The sequence below is a fragment of the Bombina bombina genome, chromosome 6, assembly GCF_027579735.1.
Source record: "Bombina bombina isolate aBomBom1 chromosome 6, aBomBom1.pri, whole genome shotgun sequence".
NCBI classification, from domain to species: Eukaryota; Metazoa; Chordata; class Amphibia; order Anura; family Bombinatoridae; genus Bombina; species Bombina bombina.
This window is the reverse complement of record NC_069504.1, coordinates 293918331-293941627: the sequence shown is the minus strand read 5'-3', so window position 1 is coordinate 293941627 and position 23297 is coordinate 293918331. Positions and strand designations below refer to the sequence as shown.

Sequence of the window (23297 nt, the reverse complement as noted above, 5' to 3'; positions counted from 1 at the left end):
CAGTTGTCATTAAGGGGTTAAAGGGACAGTCTAGTCAAAATTAAACTTTCATTATTCAGATAGGAGACGTAATTTTAATTAACTTTCCAATTTACTTTTATTATAAAATTTGCTTTGATTTCTTGTTATTCTTAGGTGAAACTAAACCTAGGTAGGCTCATATGCTAATTTCTAAGCCCTTGAGGGCTGCCTCTTATCACATGTTTTTTAAATTGCTTTTAAAAACAGGAGACTGTGGGCCATATAGATAACAATGTTCAGGCACAGGGAGTTATTTAAGAGTTTGCACAACACAATGCTAAATGCAACTCAATAGATTTTATATAGTCACAGTCATGTGATCAGGGGGCTGTCAGAAGGTTCTTAGTTACAAGGTAATCACAGAGGTAAAAAGTGTATTAATATTGTTGGTTATGCAAAACTGGGGGATGGGTAATAAAGGGATTATCTGTCTTTTAAAACAATAAAAATTCTATTGTAGAGTGTCCGTTTAATGAGAAGCCATGAAAGGCATCACCTGTGGATTGCTTTTACTATGTTCTAGCAACATTTTAATTTTCTTGTTTAAATTATGTTTCAGCACAAACTATAGCTCTATAGTGTGATCGGCATACTTTTTTGTTATTGTCTTAATGAATACATATTTACAGAGCTCCATGACTTTTAATTAAGGTTCACGGAAGACCTAATACCAACTGGTGTTTAGCAATGAACTCTTCTGTTCATGTGAAAAAGAAAGTTGAAAAAATGTATGAGCTTATAAAAAAAAAAAATGAACAGGGAGAATAATTACCATATATACATTTATTGACCATACATAACATGTTTCTCAATTTATTCATCTGACATAAACCAAATTAGTAAAAACAAGTAGGTAGCATAGAATGTAAAGAAAATACCAACTTTTTGCAGCAATTAAAGACTTAATCAAAATGCAAATTAATACATCTGTACTTTAAGTACATTTTCTTCATATTATTTCCCAAACATTTTTTGATTGATTTCCATTATTTTTTAATAATTATTTTGCTTCAACAAGAAAACTCTTTTTTGGCTCAATCAGAATAACTCCATATACAGTCTCTTCTCAGCATTTATCATTTTACATTGTAAGATCTCACCGATTGATACTGGAAAGTAAATTATTATATAGAAGAGTTAATGTGTTAGTGGATTTTTTATGATATAGCCGATACCCTTGAATTTAAACAAGTCTGCCAATTGGTATACGAGGTAGACAAATATAAGCTTGTGGAGTTTTACTGAGGTTGATAGGGTTTCCATCCAATCTTATATCTTCTAGGGCTCTGCGAGAATATGTCAGATCCTTCATTTTGCAGAAAGTGTCTTCATGCATTTCTTGGATATTGTTATCCTGCAAATAAAAGTTATGAGTCATTTAATTTATTGTTACTGTGTTATGGTGAAACAAGCAAAAAGCAATCACAGTTTTAATTTAATATGTAAAGAGCTACGCATTTTGTAAAAAGATCCATCATTGCTATGAGGTTCTTAACAGGATTATCTGAAGTAGACCTTTACCTTGATATCTGTGTATCTTGCTAAGGGGGGCAAACTACATTTCTAGTAGTTTAAAAAGAGAACGGATAGTAGAATGGGATATTGTAATTAAAATATGCATTACAATCATATTAATAAGAGGCATGAAATAAAATAATAAAAATACAAATTTTCCCAAATCAATTTATGCTTTTATCACAAAATTTAATTTGGGGAGTTTGGTAGTCTGTTTCAAAATATGCAATGCACTTATTGCACTGATATAAAAAGCAAGGTCTGCTATCCCTGCAAGGTCAGTCTATTCATGTATTGTTTTTGTATGGACATCCATTTCATATACAAAAATAAGCATAAAAGAGCAATCCCCATACATTTAAAACTCTGCAGCTGGTATAACAAGGCATTCAAAACACATTGGGGCAGATTACAAGTGACGCACTAGCTAGCATTCTTGTTTGCATGCAAACTCCGACAGAAGTAAACTTTTAACATGCTCAGGTTAGTGTTCATATTACAAGTTGAAAGTAAAATGTTTGTGAGCGAGTGAAAGCTGACGCGCGCTAACTTCAGGACTTTGCATATCATGACTGCTCTAACTTCTTCTCCCCATAAACTTCAACAGAGCGCACAAACTAAAAAAAACCCTAACACTTATAGCTTACACGCTAACCTGACACTGTGTTAGACTAACGGTGCTATCACAAAGGTAATTATGAATATTTTACATTCCAAAGGTTTTGACATAGAAGAAAATGTTATTTTTATTTTTAAATAGATATTTCTAAATATATATGATTAATTAAAAACAAATATATATGCAGTATATATATATATATATATATATATATATATCAAATAAAAAACCTTGTCATATACCATATACCTTTTCATCCTTATAACTTTTTCTAATATTTATGTGAATATATTTTTTTATTAGGTAATGTGAATATGAGTGTAACACTATATTTTAATGTATTTATGCTGTGTTTAATGCCATGTTTTTGGCCTAATCCTATATGTGAGGTCTTCAGTACCGCTAACTCGAAAAGCACAAATTTAGTTTGCGCTTGTTTTCTGTCAACCTGCAAAACGGGCGCAATATTTTAATATCATGTGTGCGAACCACAAGTAATCAAGCCCATTGTGGGCAAACCAATGTTATAGCACACTGTCGCTTTAACTCTGAGACTAACAAAAACTTCTTATATCAGAAACTTCTTTATAGCAAAAAAAAAGATATTAAAATGTTATATATATTTAAATAAGTCCTACAAAAGCTGTTTTAATACATGTAAAAAAAAGGTTTTTGTTAGTTCATATTTGTTTTACTTTCTATATTTGTAAATGTGATGCACTTTGAGTAAAGATCTCCCTATTGCTGTTGAGTTACATTTTATTGGATAAACTGTATTTGAATTCTGCATTAAAACCTAAAACTCAGCCTGCTATTCGCCACACCAACTTGCCATATTTGAAAATGGAAATGGAAAAAAATGTATAAATAAAAAAGTAAAGTGTATATTTTAGCCACTTGCATACGTATTTTATTGTAGTATGATTAAGGATTTACATTATTTTTTATGTGTCCCTTTAAAAGGCCATACTAAAAAAATGCAGATTTTATTTTTTAAACTGGGCAGGTGTGTTTCTCAGTTAGTTTAAATAGTTTCAAATAAATACTGATACTTACTTGGAGGTGAAGAGCCTGCAGGGTGTCAGGGAGTGGTATTGGAATGTGGTCTAGATCATTATCACTTAAATACAAAACACGAAGATCATTCATGTCCTATAAAGATAAATAAATGCTTAATTAGTTTTAGCTTTAAATTACTTCTAAAAAAAAACAAAAACAAAACAATATATTATCACAAGGTTATTTAAAAATGGCTCTGTAAAACAATACTCATTATATCTTACATGAAATCTCATTAGGTATATATACTTCACAATTTACATTTTAATAGCATTTTCTATAAGGGAGATATATGTAATATATAACACACATAGAATAGTATAAAGGTGAAATATCTCACATATGAAAGCCAGTAGTGAATTGTCTAACATTTTACCTGAAGTGTGCCTAGTTTCACAAAAACATGTGGTCAGAGCAAAGAATAGACTTAATTGCCATAGTAGGTTTAGTAAACCTACTAAATAGTGTGCTTTACAACACTCCTTGGGTTAAACAATATTCACATTTAATAATGTGAACATTGGGGGCACAATTTTAATTTTCATGTTTTTAATGAAATAAATAAAAGTTTATTTTTAATCTTAGCATAATCTCCACCACAGAGTTATGGCTAGAGTGCTATTAGTGTAGTCATTGCCTTTCCTTTTTATTTTTTAAACCATTTCTATATTTATTTTAAGCTTACCCACTATTTATAGTTGGTAAACTGTAGATAAAATGTCTGTTGTTAATAGTTTTAATATATGCATACATTTATATACTTGCTGTAAGATTAACTTATAAAAATTAATTTTTATATCCTTCCTTGGAAATCTTTTCCGCCACCCCCCTTGGCTGAACTTTTTTTTTGTATCAAAATCATAAGTGACCAGAACAGCCCATTGAAAGGCCAGAGCTTTTTACTTGGTGTGTCCAGAACCAGAACTCAATGTGATTATCAGAACTAAAGCTATCAATAGCACATCAATTCAATACATTAATAAGAACAGTCACTTTTTCTTGGCGTTGTTATGATGTAATAGCTACAGTAAAGTCATAGCATATTATTGAAACTAACTTTGCAATAAAAACTGTGCTTACAAAAAAGCTGATTTTAACATTAAGATGGTCACATTTAAATCTAGCTGAACAGGGCATAATCACCACTAATAACCTGTCTAGGCTACATGATCACCACTTGGTGTATGCATTAGCTATTAGCCTAAAAATAAATAAATACATTATCTATTTTTTTATTTTTTTTGAAGATTAAAAAGATGTTTTTCTGCAGTGTGTTTGTTCTCACTTATCAGATTCCCATAATGCAAGGAAACGCAATTGTGACTTCTCCCACCTCAAATTATCCTAACTGAACCATATCAACTGTCCATTGTAACTAAATCTAACCACAACTTCCCCCACATCATTACTTCTAAAAAAACTTGATCCCTCAAATCAGAATTGAAGCTTATTTCCTAAAATGTAGTTCACTACAAGGTTTTATGTAATTGCATCTAATATCTGATGGATTAAATTATATATTCTAATAACATTTTATTTGAAAGAAAAATGGGTATAAAACCCTAATGTCTCCTAACGCTGCTTTTTACCGCCCGCTGGTATTTAGAGTCAGTCAGGAAAGGGTCTAACGCTCACTTTCCAGCCGTGACTTTTCCATACCGCAGATCCCCTTACGCCAATTGCGTATCCTATCTTTTCAATGGGATCTTCCTAACGCCGGTATTTAGAGTCTTGGCTGAAGTGAGCGTTAGAACTCTAACGACAAGACTTCAGCCGCAGAAAAAAGTCAGGAGTTAAGAGCTTTATGGGCTAACGCCGGTTTATAAAGCTCTTAACTACTGTGCTTTAAAGTACACTAACACCCATAAACTACCTATGTACCCCTAAACCGAGGTCCCCCCACATCTAAACTGCCTCACTCCCGCCTCGCAAACTCTATAATAAATTTTATTAATCCCTAATCTGCCCTCCCTAACATCGCCGCCACCTAACTTCAAGTATTAACCCCTAATCTGCCGACCCGACCTCGCCGCTACTATAATAAATGTATTAACCCCTAAAGCTAAGTCTAACCCTAACACCCCCTAAGTTAAATATAATTTTAATCTAATGAAATAAATTATTTCTTATTAAATAAATTAATCCTATTTAAAGCTAAATACTTACCTGTAAAATAAACCCTAATATAGCTACAATATAACGAATAATTATATTGTAGGTATTTTAGGATTTATATTTATTTTACAGGCAACTTTGTATTTATTTTAACTAGGTACAATAGCTATTAAATAGTTATTAACTATTTAATAGCTACCTAGCTAAAAGAAATACAAAATTACCCGTAAAATAAATCCTAACCTAAGTTACAATTAAACCTAACACTACACAATTAACTACAATTAAATCAACTAAACTAAATTACAAAAAAAACAAACACTAAATTACAAAAAATAAAAAAAGATTACAAGAAGTTTAAACTAATTACACCTACTCTAAGCCCCCTAAAAAAATAACCAAGCCCCCCAAAATAAAAAAATGCCCTACTTTATTCTAAAATAAAAAGTTAACAGCTCTATTACCTTACCAGCCCTTAAAAGGGACTTTTTGCGGGGCATGCCCCAAAGAAATCAGCTCTTTTGCCTGAAAAAAAACATACAATACCCCCCCCCAACATTACAACCCAGCACACACATACCCCTAACCCAAACCCCCCTTAAAAACTTAACACTAAGCCCCTGAAGATCTCCCTACCTTGTCTTCACCCAGCCGGGTATTACCAATCCGTCCAGAAGAGGGTCCGAAGTCTTCATCCTATCCGGCCAGAAGAGGTCCTCTAGAGGGTCGGAAGTCTTCATCCTATCCGGCCAGAAGAGTTACTCCAGAGGGTCGGAAGTCTTCATCCAGGCGGCATCTTCTATCTTCTTCCATCCGTAGCGGAGCGGGTCCATCTTGAAGCAGCCGACGCGGAGCCATCCTTCCTCACCCACGGACTAACGACGAATGAAGGTTCCTTTAAATGATGTCATCCAAGATGGCGTCCCTCGAATTCCGATTGACTAATAGGATTTTTCCTACCTTAATTCCGATTGGCTGATAGAATCCTATCAGCCAATCGGAATTCGAGGGATGCCATCTTGGATGACGCCATTTAAAGGAACCTTCATTCGTCGTTAGTCCGTCGGTGAGGAAGGATGGCTCCGTGTCGGCTGCTTCAAGATGGACCCACTCCGCTCCGGATGGAAGAAGATAGAAGATGCCGTCTGGATGAAGACTTCAGACCCTCTGGAGGACCTCTTCTGGCCGGATAGGATGAAGACTTCGGACCCTCTGGAGGACCTCTTCTGGCCGGATAGGATGAAGACTTCGGACCCTCTTCTGGACGGATCGGTGATACCCGGCTGGGTGAAGACAAGGTAGGGAGATCTTCAGGGGCTTAGTGTTAGGTTTTTTAAGGGGGGTTTAAGTTAGATTAGGGGTATGTGGGTGGTGGGTTGTAATGTTGGGGGGGTATTGTATGTTTTTTTTTTTCAGGCAAAAGAGCTGATTTCTTTGGGGCATGCCCCGCAAAAGGCCCTTTTAAGGGCTGGTAAGGTAATAGAGCTGTTAGCTTTTTATTTTAGAATAGGGTAGGGCATTTTTTTATTTTGGGGGGCTTTGTTATTTTTTTAGGGGGCTTAGAGTAGGTGTAAATAGTTTAAAAATCTTTTTTTATTTTTTGTAATTTAGTGTTTGTTTTTTTGTAATTTAGTTTAGTTGATTTAATTGTAGGTAATTGTAGTTAATTTATTTAATTTATTTATTGATAGTGTAGTGTTAGGTTTAATTGTAACTTAGGTTAGGATTTATTTTACAGGTAATTTTGTATTTCTTTTAGCTAGGTAGCTATTAAATAGTTAATAACTATTTAATAGCTATTGTACCTAGTTAAAATAAATACAAAGTTGCCTGTAAAATAAATATAAATCTAAAATAGCTACAATATAATTATTCGTTATATTGTAGCTATATTAGGGTTTATTTTACAGGTAAGTATTTAGCTTTAAATAGGATTAATTTATTTAATAAGAAATAATTTATTTTGTTAGATTAAAATTATATTTAACTTAGGGGGTTGTTAGGGTTAGACTTAGCTTTAGGGGTTAATACATTTATTAGAGTAGCTGCGAGGTCCAGTCGGCAGATTAGGGGTTAATACTTGAAGTTAGGTGGCGGCGATGTTAGGGAGAGCAGATTAGGGGTTAATAAAATTTATTATAGGGTTTGCGAGGCGGGAGTGAGGCGGTTTAGGGGTTAATACATTTTTTTAGAGTAGCGGCGAGGTCCAGTCGGAAGATTAGGGGTTAATAAGTGTAGGTAAGGTAGCGGAGACGTTGGGGGGGAAAGATTAGGGGTTAATAAATATAATATAGGGGTCGGCGGTGTTAGGGGCAGCAGATTAGGGGTACATAGGGATAATGTAGGTGGCGGCGGTGTACGGAGCGGCATATTAGGGGTTAATAATAATATGCAGGGGTCAGCGATAGCGGGGGCGGCAGATTAGGGGTTAATAAATGTAAGGTTAGGGGTGTTTAGACTCGAGGTTCATGTTAGGGTGTTAGGTGCAGACATAGAAACTGTTTCCCCATAGGAAACAATGGGGCTGCGTTAGGAGCTGAACGCTGCTTTTTTGCAGGAGTTAGGTTTTTTTGCAGCTCAAACTGCCCCATGGTTTCCTATGGGTATATCGTGCACGAGCACGTTTTTCAAGCTGGCCGTTACCGTAAGCAACGCTGGTATTGAGAGTTGAAGTGGCGGTAAATTATGCTCTACGCTCCCTTTTTTGGAGCCTAACGCAGCCCTTCAGAGAACTCTAAATACCAGCGTTATTTAAAAGGTGTGGGGGAAAAAAAACACGCGTAGCTAACGCATCCCTTTGGCCTCAAAACTCTAAATCTAGGTGTAAATGTTGTTTTGAGAAGAGGAACATAATGTTAAATTGGATCCATTAACTTTTTGCAATGTTTTGGTATTATGGCAAACTAGTTATTTTATAAAAATGCTTGGCCTGAAAAACCCAACAAGGTAAAATTTGTATGAGCAATTGAAAGAGCAAAATACTGAGGGGTTGATCACAATATATTGGCTGAGGCCTTTTCATCTATTTTCGATTTAACATGGTCACAAAAGCACATTTTCTGCTATTTTCTGCACTGTAATAACATTTTTGGCTCACAGAAAAAAAAGCCAGAATTTTTGCCATTCACAATACATTATCAAGTAACTTTTTGGAGGTTTATTTAGTAATTAAACTATTCACCCCTATTGTGTAGGCTGTTTACAATGGCTAGGGCACACATTTTTATATGTATAGCTTCATTTACATATGAATATGTGTTGAGTATGTGATATACTGTACAGCTAAGGGGACAAGCAGGAAAAGTGAGATTAGGACCCCAACAGCTAAAAATTGTGTGAAGCAATCTTTCTGTTAATGTTTGTTTCTAAGTCACACTCATACTGTGGTGATTGTCACTATTAGTACCAATGTCTTCCTAACCAGCCTCGAAGACGGAATTGCACAATTATGAGTTGAAAAGGAACCTATTACAATTCATGTCTATCCTCCCCATTGCTTAACCATTTGAATGCCAATTGTATGATGGGCATAGTGAGCACGATTGCTCAAAGACTATATTGTCACTTTTACATAGTAACATAGTAGATGATGTTGAAAGAAGACAGGAGTCCATCGAGTTCAGCCTATACTGATCCTACCTGATTTACAATAAAGAAGCTGACAATCTGACTTACATTGCTGGATATTAAATCTAATTTCCTTTAGCCTTAAAGTGTGACCTCATGTCACAAATAACTGCCTTGGAATATACTCTGTATATATGCCTTTAATATATTAATATATAGTAATCATATCACCTCTAAAGTGGTTTTTTTTTTCTAGAGTAAATGGACCCAGTTTGCCTAACCTCTTTTCATAGTTTAAATCCTACATTTCCCTTAATAGTTTTATGGCCCTTCTTTGAACATATACTAATTCTGCAATGTCCCTTTTTAAAATTGGTCCCCAAAACAACACATACTCAAGTCAAGGTCTTATCAGGGATTTATATAGCAACATAATTATGCATTCTTCCCTTGCATCTATGCCTCTTTTAATGCATGCTAGTATTAGTCTTAAAAGCTGCTGCCTTGCATTGCACACTCATTTTTAGCTTGCTATCTATAAGTACACCAAAATCATTCTCCTCTTTTGTTATGCTACATCTAATCCCATATAAATTATAGGTAGCCTGCATATTTTTACTTCCAAAATATAAAACCTTAAATACACTTATATTACATCGCAGTTGCCATTTACCAGCCCATTTCTCAATTTTTGTAAATCCCCTTGCAAAGCAATTTCCTTCTACACTGACTTAATAACTTTGTACAATTTTTTGTATCATCTACAAAAATAGAGCTATTCCCAGTCTCTTAATTTTGTATTACAATCTATTTTGTGGTACTGTATCAAAAGCCTTTGCAAAATTCAAATAAATCACCTTAACTGATTCATCTTTAGTTATATTTTTGCTTAAATCCTCATAGAATCTTATTAGATCTATTACTTATAAAACCATGCAGATTTGAACATAATCTTGTTTTCAGAAATATACTCTTGATTATAATCTTGTGTAATCCCTTCCAGTATCTTCCCTACTACTGGCATCAGGCTTACTGGTTTATAGCCTCCTAGATCAGCACAGCTTCCCTTTTTTTACAAAGTGGCACCACATAATCTTTATGTCAGTTCTGGGGTACTATGACTGAGGATATCAGGTCTTGAAAAATTAAGAGTAGAACTAGGGTTTTGACAGTGCTTAAATCCCTTAGAACCTTTGGGTGTATTCCATCTGCACCTGCGGTTTAATTTACCTTGATATTATCCATTTTTTCCTGATATCATCTAGAGATAACTAAGATAATTAGTATGGGCTTGTATGTTCTAGTTTGTTTTAATGTCTCTCACATTGCTTCCTCTCTTGTGTATACTGAAGAAAAGAACTGGTTTTCTTACCTCAGCATTCTCCCTGTTACTGTTAATCATGCTACCCTTCTCACATTTTAATATACCTATACTGTCCTTCTTACATTGTTTTTGGGTTTGTCTTAGAATCTTTTGCAATTACTCTTTTATTTTTAAATTTTGGCTAATCTGATCACACTTTTGAATGCTTTGTTACATTCCTTTTATGTTTGGAATTATAAATATGTACTGGCCTATATTTTTTTCTTATTTCTCACATTTTTATTTAGCTTGGATTTATTTATTTGACTTTAACAGCCATGTGGTATGGGTTGATATGCATACATATTTGTCAAAGTTTTAAATGTTCTCTTATGCTTGTCCCAAGCAATTCCCTTAAATCATTACATTTTGATTTCTTAAAATTAAAAGTCGCCATGCTGTGATCACTGTTACCTAAATGTTCTTTCACTTCTATGCAGGACCGGATTGGGCTGCCGGGATACCAGGAAAAATCCCGGTGGGCCGCACCCGCCAGGGCCACCCGGCAGTTGGCAGCTAAGCTACACAAAGAGAGAGACTGAGAGAGCTCAGCAGCACATGTAAGCAGCCGGTGAGGGAGCGGAGCGGCCGGTTTGCTTTTTGAGCACGATATGTGACAAGACAGATGCTCAACAAGCAGCTCAGCTGCAGCCGCTCCGCCTCCACTCCAAAAGGCAATTGATTGGCATTAGGCAAGGGTACAGCAGTGAGGGAGCTTGCGGTTGGTCGGATAATGGCTAAGGGTACTGGGTAGTCACCTGACTGGATCACCTCACCAATACAGAGCAGACCGAGAGATCAACGCGCTGCAGAAACTGTACTTGGAAACTTGCAGGACTGAGGTTCCCTGGGAGGCAGGTCAGTTATCTTCAAAAGGGATATGATTTGTTTGTTTTTGTTTTTTTTAGGGCTGTGATTTTGAGCGCAAGAGCGGGTATCCTACAGTAGCTATCAAGGATATGTTTATTGTTTAGACTTTAGACCCGCTGAATGACTTGTGCTTGTTTTTGGTTGCTCTGATAAAGTCAAGGCCAGTTCATGCCTGTGAATTTCCGGTCATAGGCTGTAATCATCTTTTGGACTCATCAACCCTGTGTTGTTAACACTTATAGAAGTAGGGCTCTGTTGATAATTGTTGATAATAATTATATATATACATACACACATAGATATATATATATATATGTGTGTATGTATATATATAATTATTATCAACATTATCAACATATACACACAAACATATAAATATTACACACACTATATATGTGGCTTTGACGGATTATAGTGCTGGTGGGCTGGTCTTCTACAATTTTTCCAGGGCTGCTTTTTATTCCCAGTCCGGCCCTGCTTCTATGTTAGACATTATTTATGTATTATTTGATAACTCTAAATCCAGCATATCTTTAATTCTTTTACTACCCTATTACTTGTGACATTAAGTTATCTTTGAACGTATTTAAAAATCTTTCCACCGTAGTCGTATTGCTAGTTTCATTGACCCAATTTATTGTATTTAATATATTAAAAGATTTTTTTTAACAATATTTAAATTCACTGATTGTAAAACCACCCTTTTTGGTTTGGTCCGGTCTGAAAACAAGGACAAAACTATGGGGTTCTATTAAATGGACTTGTTATATCGTCTTATACTGGATTTTTACATTACTGGAACTGTAAAGCATGAACCTGCTCTGCTGCATAGAAGATGTTCAAACAAGAATTCTCCTTTGTGACCAGGTTTTTATAGGGAAATTAGTAGTAGGTACCCTCAGAATACAGTCTGAAAGAGTAAAATTCATGTTAAGGATCCTAGGTATAACGGAACTAAATTCAATAGTCACAGCTCCTGTGGCTTCACACCCTTATCTTTATGAATCTCATATTTGCCTGTGAACTGACCAAACCTCTGAGTTTTATTAAATCTAATCAGATGTATTTTATTACAGTGTTTTGTCACTGAATATATAACATACTATATAATAGACAAAACTGTAAACACACCTTGAAGGCTTCGTTTTTTATTCCTTTTCGGCCAAGTCTGTTGTGACTAACATCAAGAAGACTCATAGAGTTAGGGAGCTCTGGAAGTTGTCTTATTTTGTTTTCTCTAATAATGAGTTCATTAAGTTGTGGAAGATTCCTAAAAGCATCTTCATCAATCTCTGATATGTAGTTGGATGTCAAGTCAATTTTCTGTAATTTATCTAGTAGAAAGAAAAAAAACATAATACTAAATATAATAATAATAAAAAAAGTATTTTTTAAAAAAATATTTTTCCTAATTTAGTGCAGTTATTTTCCTAATTTAGTGCAGTAATTTAGGTGTGATTATCTAAAATAATTGTCCAGCAATGCAAGATCTCTAGTGAAATTCGTAAAAGGCAGATTTTGCTATACTTTTCCAAGGGGCATCCCCAGCATTTCTGTATGTGAAGGAAAAACAAGCCCAGTGCAATATAGAACTGCATAACATGATAGTTTTGCTGCATTTACACTTTGTGCTTTGTATTTTATATCACTTTACACTCCAGATTAAGTTTTATTACATTTTAACTTTGTACTTTTTATTTTGTATTATATTTTGTATACAACAGTGTATTTAGGATTGTGATTTTACAAACTGAAACTGTGAAATTATGCTTTCACAGTTTATGTGCAACTTTAACACATTAGGATCATACATTGTATATGTATGTGTATCTTTTACAAATTACATTGAATTTGTATTTAAAATAAAACTGAAAAACTGACAGCTTCAGTTTCCAAGATAGCTTCATTACTTTCTATGGACCAAATAAGGAAAGATTCTCTTGTTTGCAGAGAAATTATAGTGCATACTTCAGAGGGGCTGAACTCACTGAATTCTCTAAGAAAAAAGGAGGAACCTAAAAGTCCAAAGTCATGAGAGATGTCTTCCATAGAAAGTAATGAAGCTCTCTGGGATACAGAATTTCACAGGGGAGAAATATTGTAACTGGAGAACACATGTGGCTGATATAAATGGCCCATTTATCAAGCTCCAAATGGAGCTTGTGTGCCGGTGTTTCTGATGAGTTTTCAGACTCGCAAGAAACAGCAGTTATGAAGCAGCGGTCTAAAGACCACTGCTCCATAACCCTGTCCACCTGCTCTGATGAGGCAGACAGGAATCTCCGGAAATCAACCCGATCAAGTACGATCAGGTTGATTCACACCTCCCTGCTGACGGCCGATTGGCCGCGAGTCAGCAGGGGGCGGCATTGCACCAGCAGCTCTTGTGAGCTGCTGGTGCAATGTTAAATGCAGAGAGTGTATTGCTCTCCGCATTCAGCGAGGTCTGGCAGACTTGATCCGCACTGTTGGATCAGGTCCGCAAGACCATTAATAAATAGGCCCCAAAGGCTCAATTTGCATCAATTACAAATTAAAATGAAATGTTTCCCTTAAAATTTAACTTGCCTTTGCCTATATTTTAGTATATTTTACTTTTTTGTCAGTTAAATAAGTGTATTGTATCTTTTGAGCAAACTTCACCTGCATACAGCTGGCAAGATAAGTCAATGGGGCCTATCTATCAAGCTCCGAAAGGAGCTTGACAGCCGTGTTTCTAGCAAGTCTTTAGACTTGCCAGAAACAGCAGTTATGAAGCAGCGGTCACAAAGACCGCTGCTCCATAACCCTGTCCCCCTGCTTTGAGCAGACGGACAGGAATCGCAACAATTCAACCCGATTGAGTAAGACTGACTCCTCCCTGCTGGCGGCCCGTTGGCCGCGAGTCTACAGGGGGCGGCGTTGCACCAGCAGCTCTTGTGAGCTTCTGGTGCAATGCTGAATACAGAGCGTATTACTCTCCGCATTCAGCGATGTCTTGCGGACCTGATTCGCACTGTCAGATCAGGTCCGCAAGACATTTCTTAAATATGCCTCAGTGAGACCAGCTTGTTTAAAACACAGCATTTCACAAGACTTTTGAGAAACCTTCAGACATACTCTGGGAACTCCCCTGTTCAGCCCACAGAACTCCCATATCGCTCCCACTTTCTGAAGCTCTTTATTATTTTACAATAGAGAAAATAGTAAAAGTGTAATGTAAGTTGTTCTAAATCCAAAAGTATTAAAATATAAAACTGAAAGTACAAAGCTTAAATGGACAGTAAACCTAAAAAAATAATTTTAGATAATTCTGCACATAGTGCTATCGTTATAAAAGCTTATATTCCCTTTTAATTTTTTAAAAATATGTCAGTTTTTCAGACCCGCTCTCTGCGCTCTTCTGAGTGGGTCTGTTTTTATTACACAGCGGATCGGGCCAGCTGTATAGTCACAGCCCAGCCCGACCATGCCATAACACTAAGTGAAGCTCGCTCCTGCTCTGTCTGACAGCAGGAGCGAGCTGCACTTAGTGTTATGGCGCGGTCGGGCTGGGCTGTGACTATACAGCTGGCCCGATGCGCTGTGTAATAAAAACAGACCCGCTCAGAAGAGCGCAGAGAGCGGGTCTGAAAAACTGACATATTTTAAAAAAATTAAAAGGGAATATAAGCTTTTATAACGATAGCACTAATATAATGTTATATAATTCTGCACTATGTGCAGAATTATATAACATTATTTTTTAGGTTTACTGACACTTTAAATGTAATAAATAAATAAAAGGACCCAATCTGAAGTTTAAAGTAAGATAAAATACAATACACAAAGTGTAAGTGTAACAAATCTCTCATATCATGCAGTGTAATATTGCACTGGACTTTTCTATCCTTTAGATACAGAAAAAAGAGATCTTGCAGTGCTGGAAAGTTCCACCCTTTTTCTTTGAGCATTTAATGAGCTCAGCCCCTGTGAAGTCTCCACTACAAATGTATCTCCAAGCAGGAGAATCTTTGATCATCAGGCAGTAGGGGAGCATGAAATGCTTGTGAATACATTAACACCTTATTTACGTTAATTTGTTATTCAATTACCAATCTCTCCCCATCATTTGCCTTATATGAAGGAGCCAATACAGACTTCTTACTAGGGGTGTGCATTTGGATGCTTTGGTTGCATACGAATGCGGAAGAAGGTGGCCATTTCTTTTCAGAGCTACATTTATTTTTGTGTAAGTAAAACATACTAAGATATGAGCAAATCCAGATCTTAATGTGTTGCATTTTCACAAGAATAAATGTGGCTACGAGAAAAAAGAGCAAAATGCGGTGAGCGTCCACCTTCTTCTGCATTCAGATGCTACCAGAACATTTGTATGCACACTCTACTTCTCACTGCTTCAAAGTCATTCAAAACCCTAAAACTACCAACATCCTGTACCAATCTGTTTCCCTACCAAATCTTGTCACCAGTAATGGACCTACACAACAGACGGCCCTGGTACAAAATATTGTTTGGGCTCCCCAAAGGTAACTAAGTATTAAGCAATTGTAATACTATACAACCTGCTCTGTATAATGATTATGAAGATAGATCACTGCATTAGAATTGTACACATTCTGCACATGCCTATGTATAGACTGGCTGCTATGCCCCCCAGCACTTGGGCCTTGGTGCCACTGCACCTGCTGCACCAATGATAGTTCTGCCCCTGCTTGTCACTATTATTTTTTTAGTAAAGCTTCAATTGTTTTGCAATATCTTATATTATCACTTCTGTTGAGACCATATAGGTAGACATGTAGCAGGGTGAAGTTTGTAAAGTCTGCAGTGTACACTTCCAGTTTCCAGAATTAGAAAACCCCCAAAACATATGTATTCATAACTGCCGGAAACAGCAGTTATAAAGCAGCGGTCTTAAGACCGCTGCTCTATAACTTGTCCGCCTGCTCTAAGGCTGCAGACATCAATCCGCCCGATCTCATACAATCAGGCTGATTGACACCCCCTCCGTCGCAAATCTGCAGGGGGCTGCATTGCACAAGCAGTTCACAATAACTGCTTGTGCAATGATAAATGCCGACAGCGTATGCTGTCGGCATTCATCGATGTCTGTCAGACATGATCCGCTAAGCGGATGATGTCGGACAGACCAATGATAAATCAGCCCCTATGAAACCATATTCTTATATTACCAGAGTTATAAAACTGAACTACTAGTCTACAAAACAATGCAGTGGATACATACTCAGATTTGCAAAATCATTCTTGTTAATCTTGCTAATTTTGTTGAAACGTAAATAGACGTGGGTGGTTTCTCTAGGTAGAGGAGGAACTGCATCAAGGTTGTGGTCATCACAGTATACTGTTGTAATTATGCAAGTACATAGAATACAAGTTGAAATGCCTGAAAAATACAAATAAGAGGTAAAAGAACAAATTGTAAATTCTGAAAACATTAGAGTGAAAAATATGTTAAACATTTTTTTTCTTCAAGATTTTTATATGAGCACAACTGGTTCAAAAATAGATCCAGAATGTCAAAATTAAGTTTTACATGATGAAAAATGTATTTATATGCTATATCTCCAGGAGCCATATTTAGGGCTGGGTATACAGTCAAATGTAGCGGGGACCAGTGCCACTAATAATTGCCAATGTCAAATATATATAAATAATTCATATATATGTAAATAAACAGTGGTAACAACACATCACAGTTGCAGCATTATCACAGACCCTGCTCCCACTTCTAGACATCTATGTTTATACTTCCACAAATTATGTAGCAGCGTTAGAACTTCTATGTTTATACTTCCACAATTTATGTAACAGCGTTAGAACTTCTACAGTCTGCTTAGCCCTGCTCTTTCTGCTGTGGCCCTCAGATCAACTAACTGAAGTTTGTTAGGGGAACAGTGCTTTGTAGAAAGCTACCAGTGGGAAGAATAAGTGCACACACGCCATTCCCCCATGCAGTATTGTCTAGTGCAGGGTGAGAGGGAACTTGTTCCTAGCAGAGAAGTGACATGTGCTGCTGTGGCTGATGTATAGTATCATGCTGATACTTCACACATTAAGGTAAGGTTTATTTTTATAGATTTTTTCTCTCTGTCTCAGATTTTACAGTTTCCCATAGTAGTTCTGCTGTTCCAGTCAGTAAACTTATATTTGTCTGCACCTCCGTGCTTCCTCCTCAGTCTTTACCTTGCTTTGCTCTTGTTGGCTGCCCTAAATCTCTCTAACCAGCCCTAATTCTCTTTAACCAGCTAACCTCACATCAGAATCACATTCAAAAGCATCAGCTTGATTGATTAGATGATCCATAGCTGATCTTGTTCTCCCCAAATGTCAGGATTATCCCTTACAGGTCAGACACACGTCAGTATACTGCACAGCGCACACATACTTTGTATTTTTAATATTGGCCCCAGTACAAATTATTAGAGCTTTTTCCACTTTCATTGGAAAAAAAAAAGACCCCATCTAAATTCATTCTGTGAGATGCCATTTAGTTGTTTATTTAATGTGTGCTGTTTGTTATGCCAAGTGTGGTTATATTATTATGTATGCTGTTAAGTATGTGTGTGTAAGTGGGGATGTGTGTGTTTGTTGGTCCATGTATATGTGTGTTTGTGTGTATATGTGTATGATCTGGAGAGTGTGTGTATATGTGTATGCTCTGAAGAGTGTGTGTTTGTGTGTACATGTGTATGCTCTGGAGAGTGTGTGTTTGTGTGTACATGTGTATGCTCTGGAGAGTGTGTGTTTGTGTGTACATGTGTATGCTCTGGAGAGTGTGTGTTTGTGTGTACATGTGTATGCCCTGGAGAGTGTGTTTGTGTGTACATGTGTATGCTCTGGAGAGTGTGTGTGTATATGGGTTAGGAGAATTTGTTATGTTAGGCATTCCCTTGATATTCATGAAAGTGGTAATTTTGCTGTACAGTGGCTGTCTAAACAATAAATATGTAGTGAATATACCAAAACTGGTGAGATGCTTTTAAGGGGGCCCAAAATAAATTATTTCACCGGGGCCCTGTAGACATTAGGTCTGCCACTGAATTTTACTATGCAATGCCGTGCATCGCGTTAAATGTTATGTACTTAAAAATAGATATACTGTATAATATATAAAAAAATTAAAAACAACATTTAAAAAATTAATTCATTATTTAGTAAATAAATATATTAAATTAATCCACAGTGGAGGAACTTAGATATTTATTTACTTATTAGTACTGCTTAGGTCCAGTTTCACATATTGCAATTTATTTCATTTTTTTAAAAATGATTAGCCCAGCAGTGGATGATCCACTGCTGGGCTAAACAATTAAAAAAATAAAAAAATAAAATAAATTGATTTAGTTGTTTTTGGGATGTTGGGGTGGGGGGGCAAGAAAATGTGTGCCCAGGGTCCAGTCAATATTAAAGATGGTCCTGTCTATCTATTTTTGTGTGTGCGTATATATATATATAGATAGATAGATAGATAGATAGATAGATAGATATAGATATGTGTGTGTATCCTGTATAAAGAGGAAGGAGTGAATGCCCCCAAAACGTCACAGTAAAAAGTGTTGTTAGAAATCCATTCTTTATTCAGGATGGATGTGTTTTGTTGCTGCATTTATATATAATTATACACAGACACACATACACACACATACACATATATATATATATATACATACATACATACACACATATTTTCAGTACTCAGAGCTTGCTATCAGGCCAGCAAATAATCAACTCCGGTATTATCAGCAGCTCAAAGTTCTAAAACTCTCATTTTATGAGCAAATAAACCAGTGTAAAAGTAGTAAGTTAAACATTTTCTATTACATTTGGAAATTAAAGTGAAGTAATTTCATCACACATATATAAAGTTTGTTATGTCTTTGGTCATTATATTAGAGTCACTAACCTGCACTGGTTTCTGGACCCTGGACTCCAGGAGACAAGGGTCCCTGTGGTGAAGAACCATCAACTAATTTCGGTGTTGATTCTTCTTCTTCTTCTGCTTCTTCTAGAAGTGGTTCGGGGGAAAGAATTGGTCTGTTCACAATGGGCAGCACAGTCCCAATCTCTATCTAAAAGACATATTCAATTAAGAAAATTAAAAAAAAAAAAAAACTTTTATTTAATATTTTCAAAATGTTATTTATCACAGCTGACAATAGATGTCGCTGTTTCTTTTCTGATGATTCAATGAGGCATTTCAATGAATAGTACAAGGTGTAACTGATTTCTAAGAGCCTATGTGGCAGTCTGAAACATTACCAAGGAAAAATGAATACATCTACTTAACATTCAGAAAGATATTATAGTTATTAGCACAATTAGAGTCACTTATTTAGAAAGATAGAGTATAGTATAACATTCATATAGCAATGCAAGTATATGTTAGTGTATGGTTTTATCTTTGTAACTATTATGGGCTAGCTATTGTTAGCGTTGGTCGTGATAGCCAATATTGCTTAAAAGTGGGCGTACTTTAGTCCTGATTGTAGTCAAACATGAAAGTGGTATAAAAGCATATGATACACCATACCAGTGCAAACTAATACTGCTGCTTCTATTAATGTAACCAAACATTGGCATTGCATTTTTTCCCTTTGTACAATAACTGGCACAATTAACAAATATTGGATATGGAAATGACAGCCACTAATTAAATAGCTGCACATGTAAGACACCACTAATTCTGATCATTATCATTCAACTAAAATGGGAAAAAAACATAACAACTAATTTTACAAAGAAAAATAATGCCTCAGGCTGTGCTGATTCTACTGCTTTCACTGCTTACTCATGCTTCGGGGGAATCTCCCCATCACAGGCACTTTGCTACAATCAATGGTAGCCCGGGAAGCAATTGCCACCATATCCACTCACACACGCATACACATACACACACATACACACATTCATACACACATACACATACACACACACATATACACATACACACATTCATACATTCATACACACACACACACATTCATACACGCGCACACACATTCTTACACATACACACACACACATACACACACATTCATACACACACACATTCATACACACATACACACATTCATAAACACGCACACATACACATACATACACACACACACACATTCATACACATACACACACAAATTCATACACACATTACAGGAAAGGAATAATGAAAGTATATTGTACAGTTGTTTTACTACATGTAATTATTACTACATGCAATTAAACAATTTATATTAATATACAGCTAGATTACGAGTTTTGCGCTAAACAGGGTGTGAAAAAAACGCCAAAAAATTTGTGTTATTGCCAAAGGCTGAATTTCCGTGCTCGTGCACACTTTCCCCAATAGACATCAATGGGGAGAAAGTGTCAGAAAAAAAACTGACACCTGCGATCGCGGAATTGAGATCGCTGTAACGCAACCCCATTGATGTCTATGAGGAAAAAAAGTTACGTTTAAACCTAACACCCTAACATAAACCTCAAGTCTAAACACACCTAATCTGCCGCCCGACATCGCTGACAGTAAATAAAATTATTAACCCCTAATCCGCCGCTCCCCAACATTGCCAACACTAAATAAAATTATTAACCCCTAAACCGCCGCCCCCGACATCACCAACACTATTTAAATATAACCCCTAAACCGCCATCCCCCACATCGTAACTAATTAACTAAACCTATTAACCCCTAATGCGCTGGGCCCCCACATCACAAAACAATAAATTAAACTATTATCCCCAAAACCTAACACCCCCTAACTTTAAATTTAAACTCCAACATAACTATCTTTAAAAAAATATAAACTTACCTGTGAAATTAAAAAAACTATCACCTAGATTTAGAGTTTTGCGTTAGAAGGGGTGCGTTTCCCCCCCCCCCCGCACCTTTTAAATAACGCTGGTATTTAGAGTTTTCTGAAGGGCTGCGTTAGGCTCCAAAAAGGGAGCGTACAGGCATATTTACCGCCACTTCAACTCTAAATACCAGCGTTGCTTAGGGACGCGGCCAGCTTCAAAAACGTGCTTGTGCACGATATACCCATAGGAAACAATGGGGCATTTTGAGCTGAAAAAAAACCTAACACCTGCAAAAAAGCAGCGTTCAGCTCCTAACGCAGTCCCATTGTTTCCTATGGGGAAACACTTCCTAAATCTGCACCTAACACCCTAACATGTACCCCGAGTCTAAACACCCCTAACCTTACACTTATTAACCCCTAATCTGCCGTCCCCGCTATCGCTGACCCCTGCATTTTATTATTAACCCCTAATCTTCCGCTCCGTACACCGCCGCAACCTACATTATCCCTATGTACCCCTAATCTGCTGCCCCTAACATCGCCGACCCCTATATTATATTTATTACCCCCTAATCTGCCCCCCCCAACGTCGCCGCTACCTACACTTATTAACCCCTAATCTGCCGACTGGACCTCGCCGCCACTATAATAAATGTATTAACCCCTAAACCACCGCACTCCTGACTCAAAAACCCTATAATAAATAGTATTAACCCCTAATCTGCCCTCCCTAACATCGCCGACACCTAACTTCAAGTATTAACCCCTAATCAGCCAATCCGATTGAACTTGAATCTAATTGGCTGATTCAATCAGCAAATCAGATTTTTCCTACCTTAATTCTGATTGGCTGATAGAATCCTATCAGCCAATCGGAATTCGAGGGACACCATCTTGGATGACGTCACTTAAAGGAACCTTCATTCGTCGGGAGTCGCCGGAAGAAGAGGATGGATCCATGTCGGCTGCTTCAAGATGGTCCCGCTCCGCGCCGGATGGATGAAGATAGAAGACGCCGCCTGGATGAACATGTCTACCGGTCCGGATGTCCTCTTCTTGCCGGATAGGATGAAGACTTCGGACCCTCTTCTGGACCTCTTCTTGCTGGATAGGATGAAGACTTCAGACCCTCTTCTGGATGGATCAGTGATACCCGGCGTGGTGAAGATAAGGTATGGAGATCTTCAGGGGCTTAGTGTTAGGTTTTTTAAGGTGGGTTTGGGTTAGATTAGGGGTATGTGGTTGGTGGGTTGTAATGTTGGGGGGGTATTGTATGTTTATTTAAATGCAAAAGAGCTTTTTTCTTTGGGGCATGCCCCGCAAAAGGCCCTTTTAAGGGCTGGTAAGGTAAAAGAGTTGTTAACTTTTTATATTAGAATAGGGTAGGGCATTTTTTTATTTTGGAGGGCTTTGTTATTTTTTTAGGGGGCTTAGAGTAGGTGTAATTAGTTTAAAATTCTTGTAATCTTTTTTTATTTTTGTAATTTAGTGTTTGTTCTTTTTTGTAATTTAGTTTAGTTTATTTATTGTAGATAATTGTAGATAGTTTATTTAATTAATTTATTGATAGTGTAGTGTTAGGTTTAATTGTAACTTAGGTTAGGATTTATTTTACAGGTAATTTTGTAATTATTTTAACTAGGTAGCTATTAAATAGTAAATAACTATTTAATAGCTATTGTACCTAGTTAAAATAAATACAATGTTGCCTGTAAAATAAATATAAATCCTAAAATAGCTGCAATATAATTATTTGTTATATTGTAGCTATATTAGGGTTTATTTTACAGGTAAGTATTTAGCTTTAAATAGGATTCATTTATTTAATAAGATTTAATTTATTTTGTTAGATAAAAATAATATTTAACTTAGGGGGGTGTTAGCTTTAGGGGTTAATACATTTATTATAGTAGTGGCGAGGTCCGGTCAGCAGATTATGGGTTAATACTTGAAGTTAGGTGTCGGCGATGTTAGGGAGGGCAGATTAGGGGTTAATACTATTTATTATAGGGTTTTTGAGGCGGGAGTGAGGCGGTTTAGGGGTTAATACATTTATTATAGTGGCGGCGTGGTCCGGTCGGCAGATTAGGGGTTAATAAGTGTAGGTAGGTAACGGCGATGTTGGGGGGGGGGCAGATTAGGGGGTAATAAATATAATATAGGGGTCGGCAATGTTATGGGCAACAGATTAGGGGTACATAGGGATAATGTAGGTTGCGGCGGTGTGCGTTCGGCAGATTAGGGGTTAAAAAAATTATTAGAGTGGCGGCGATGTGGGGGGACCTCGGTTTAGGGGTACATAGGTAGTTTATGGGTGTTAGTGTACTTTAGAGCACAGTAGTTAAGAGCTTTATGAACCGGCGTT

General features: G+C 36.5%; 1 protein-coding gene across 1 annotated transcript in view; it reads right to left on the bottom strand.

The window, feature by feature from the left end:
- Positions 1 to 789: 789 nt before the first annotated feature.
- The window catches only part of EPYC (epiphycan), a 102895-nt gene continuing 80387 nt past the window's right edge, over positions 790 to 23297 (bottom strand). Inside the window, exons 3-7 of the mRNA XM_053716911.1 lie at positions 19036 to 19201; positions 16357 to 16515; positions 12261 to 12463; positions 3212 to 3307; positions 790 to 1375 (exon numbers count right to left, since the gene is read on the bottom strand). Of these exons, the coding sequence (XP_053572886.1) occupies positions 1205 to 1375; positions 3212 to 3307; positions 12261 to 12463; positions 16357 to 16515; positions 19036 to 19201 (795 nt within the window). The 3' untranslated portion in view covers positions 790 to 1204. The remainder of the gene's footprint in view (positions 1376 to 3211; positions 3308 to 12260; positions 12464 to 16356; positions 16516 to 19035; positions 19202 to 23297) is intronic.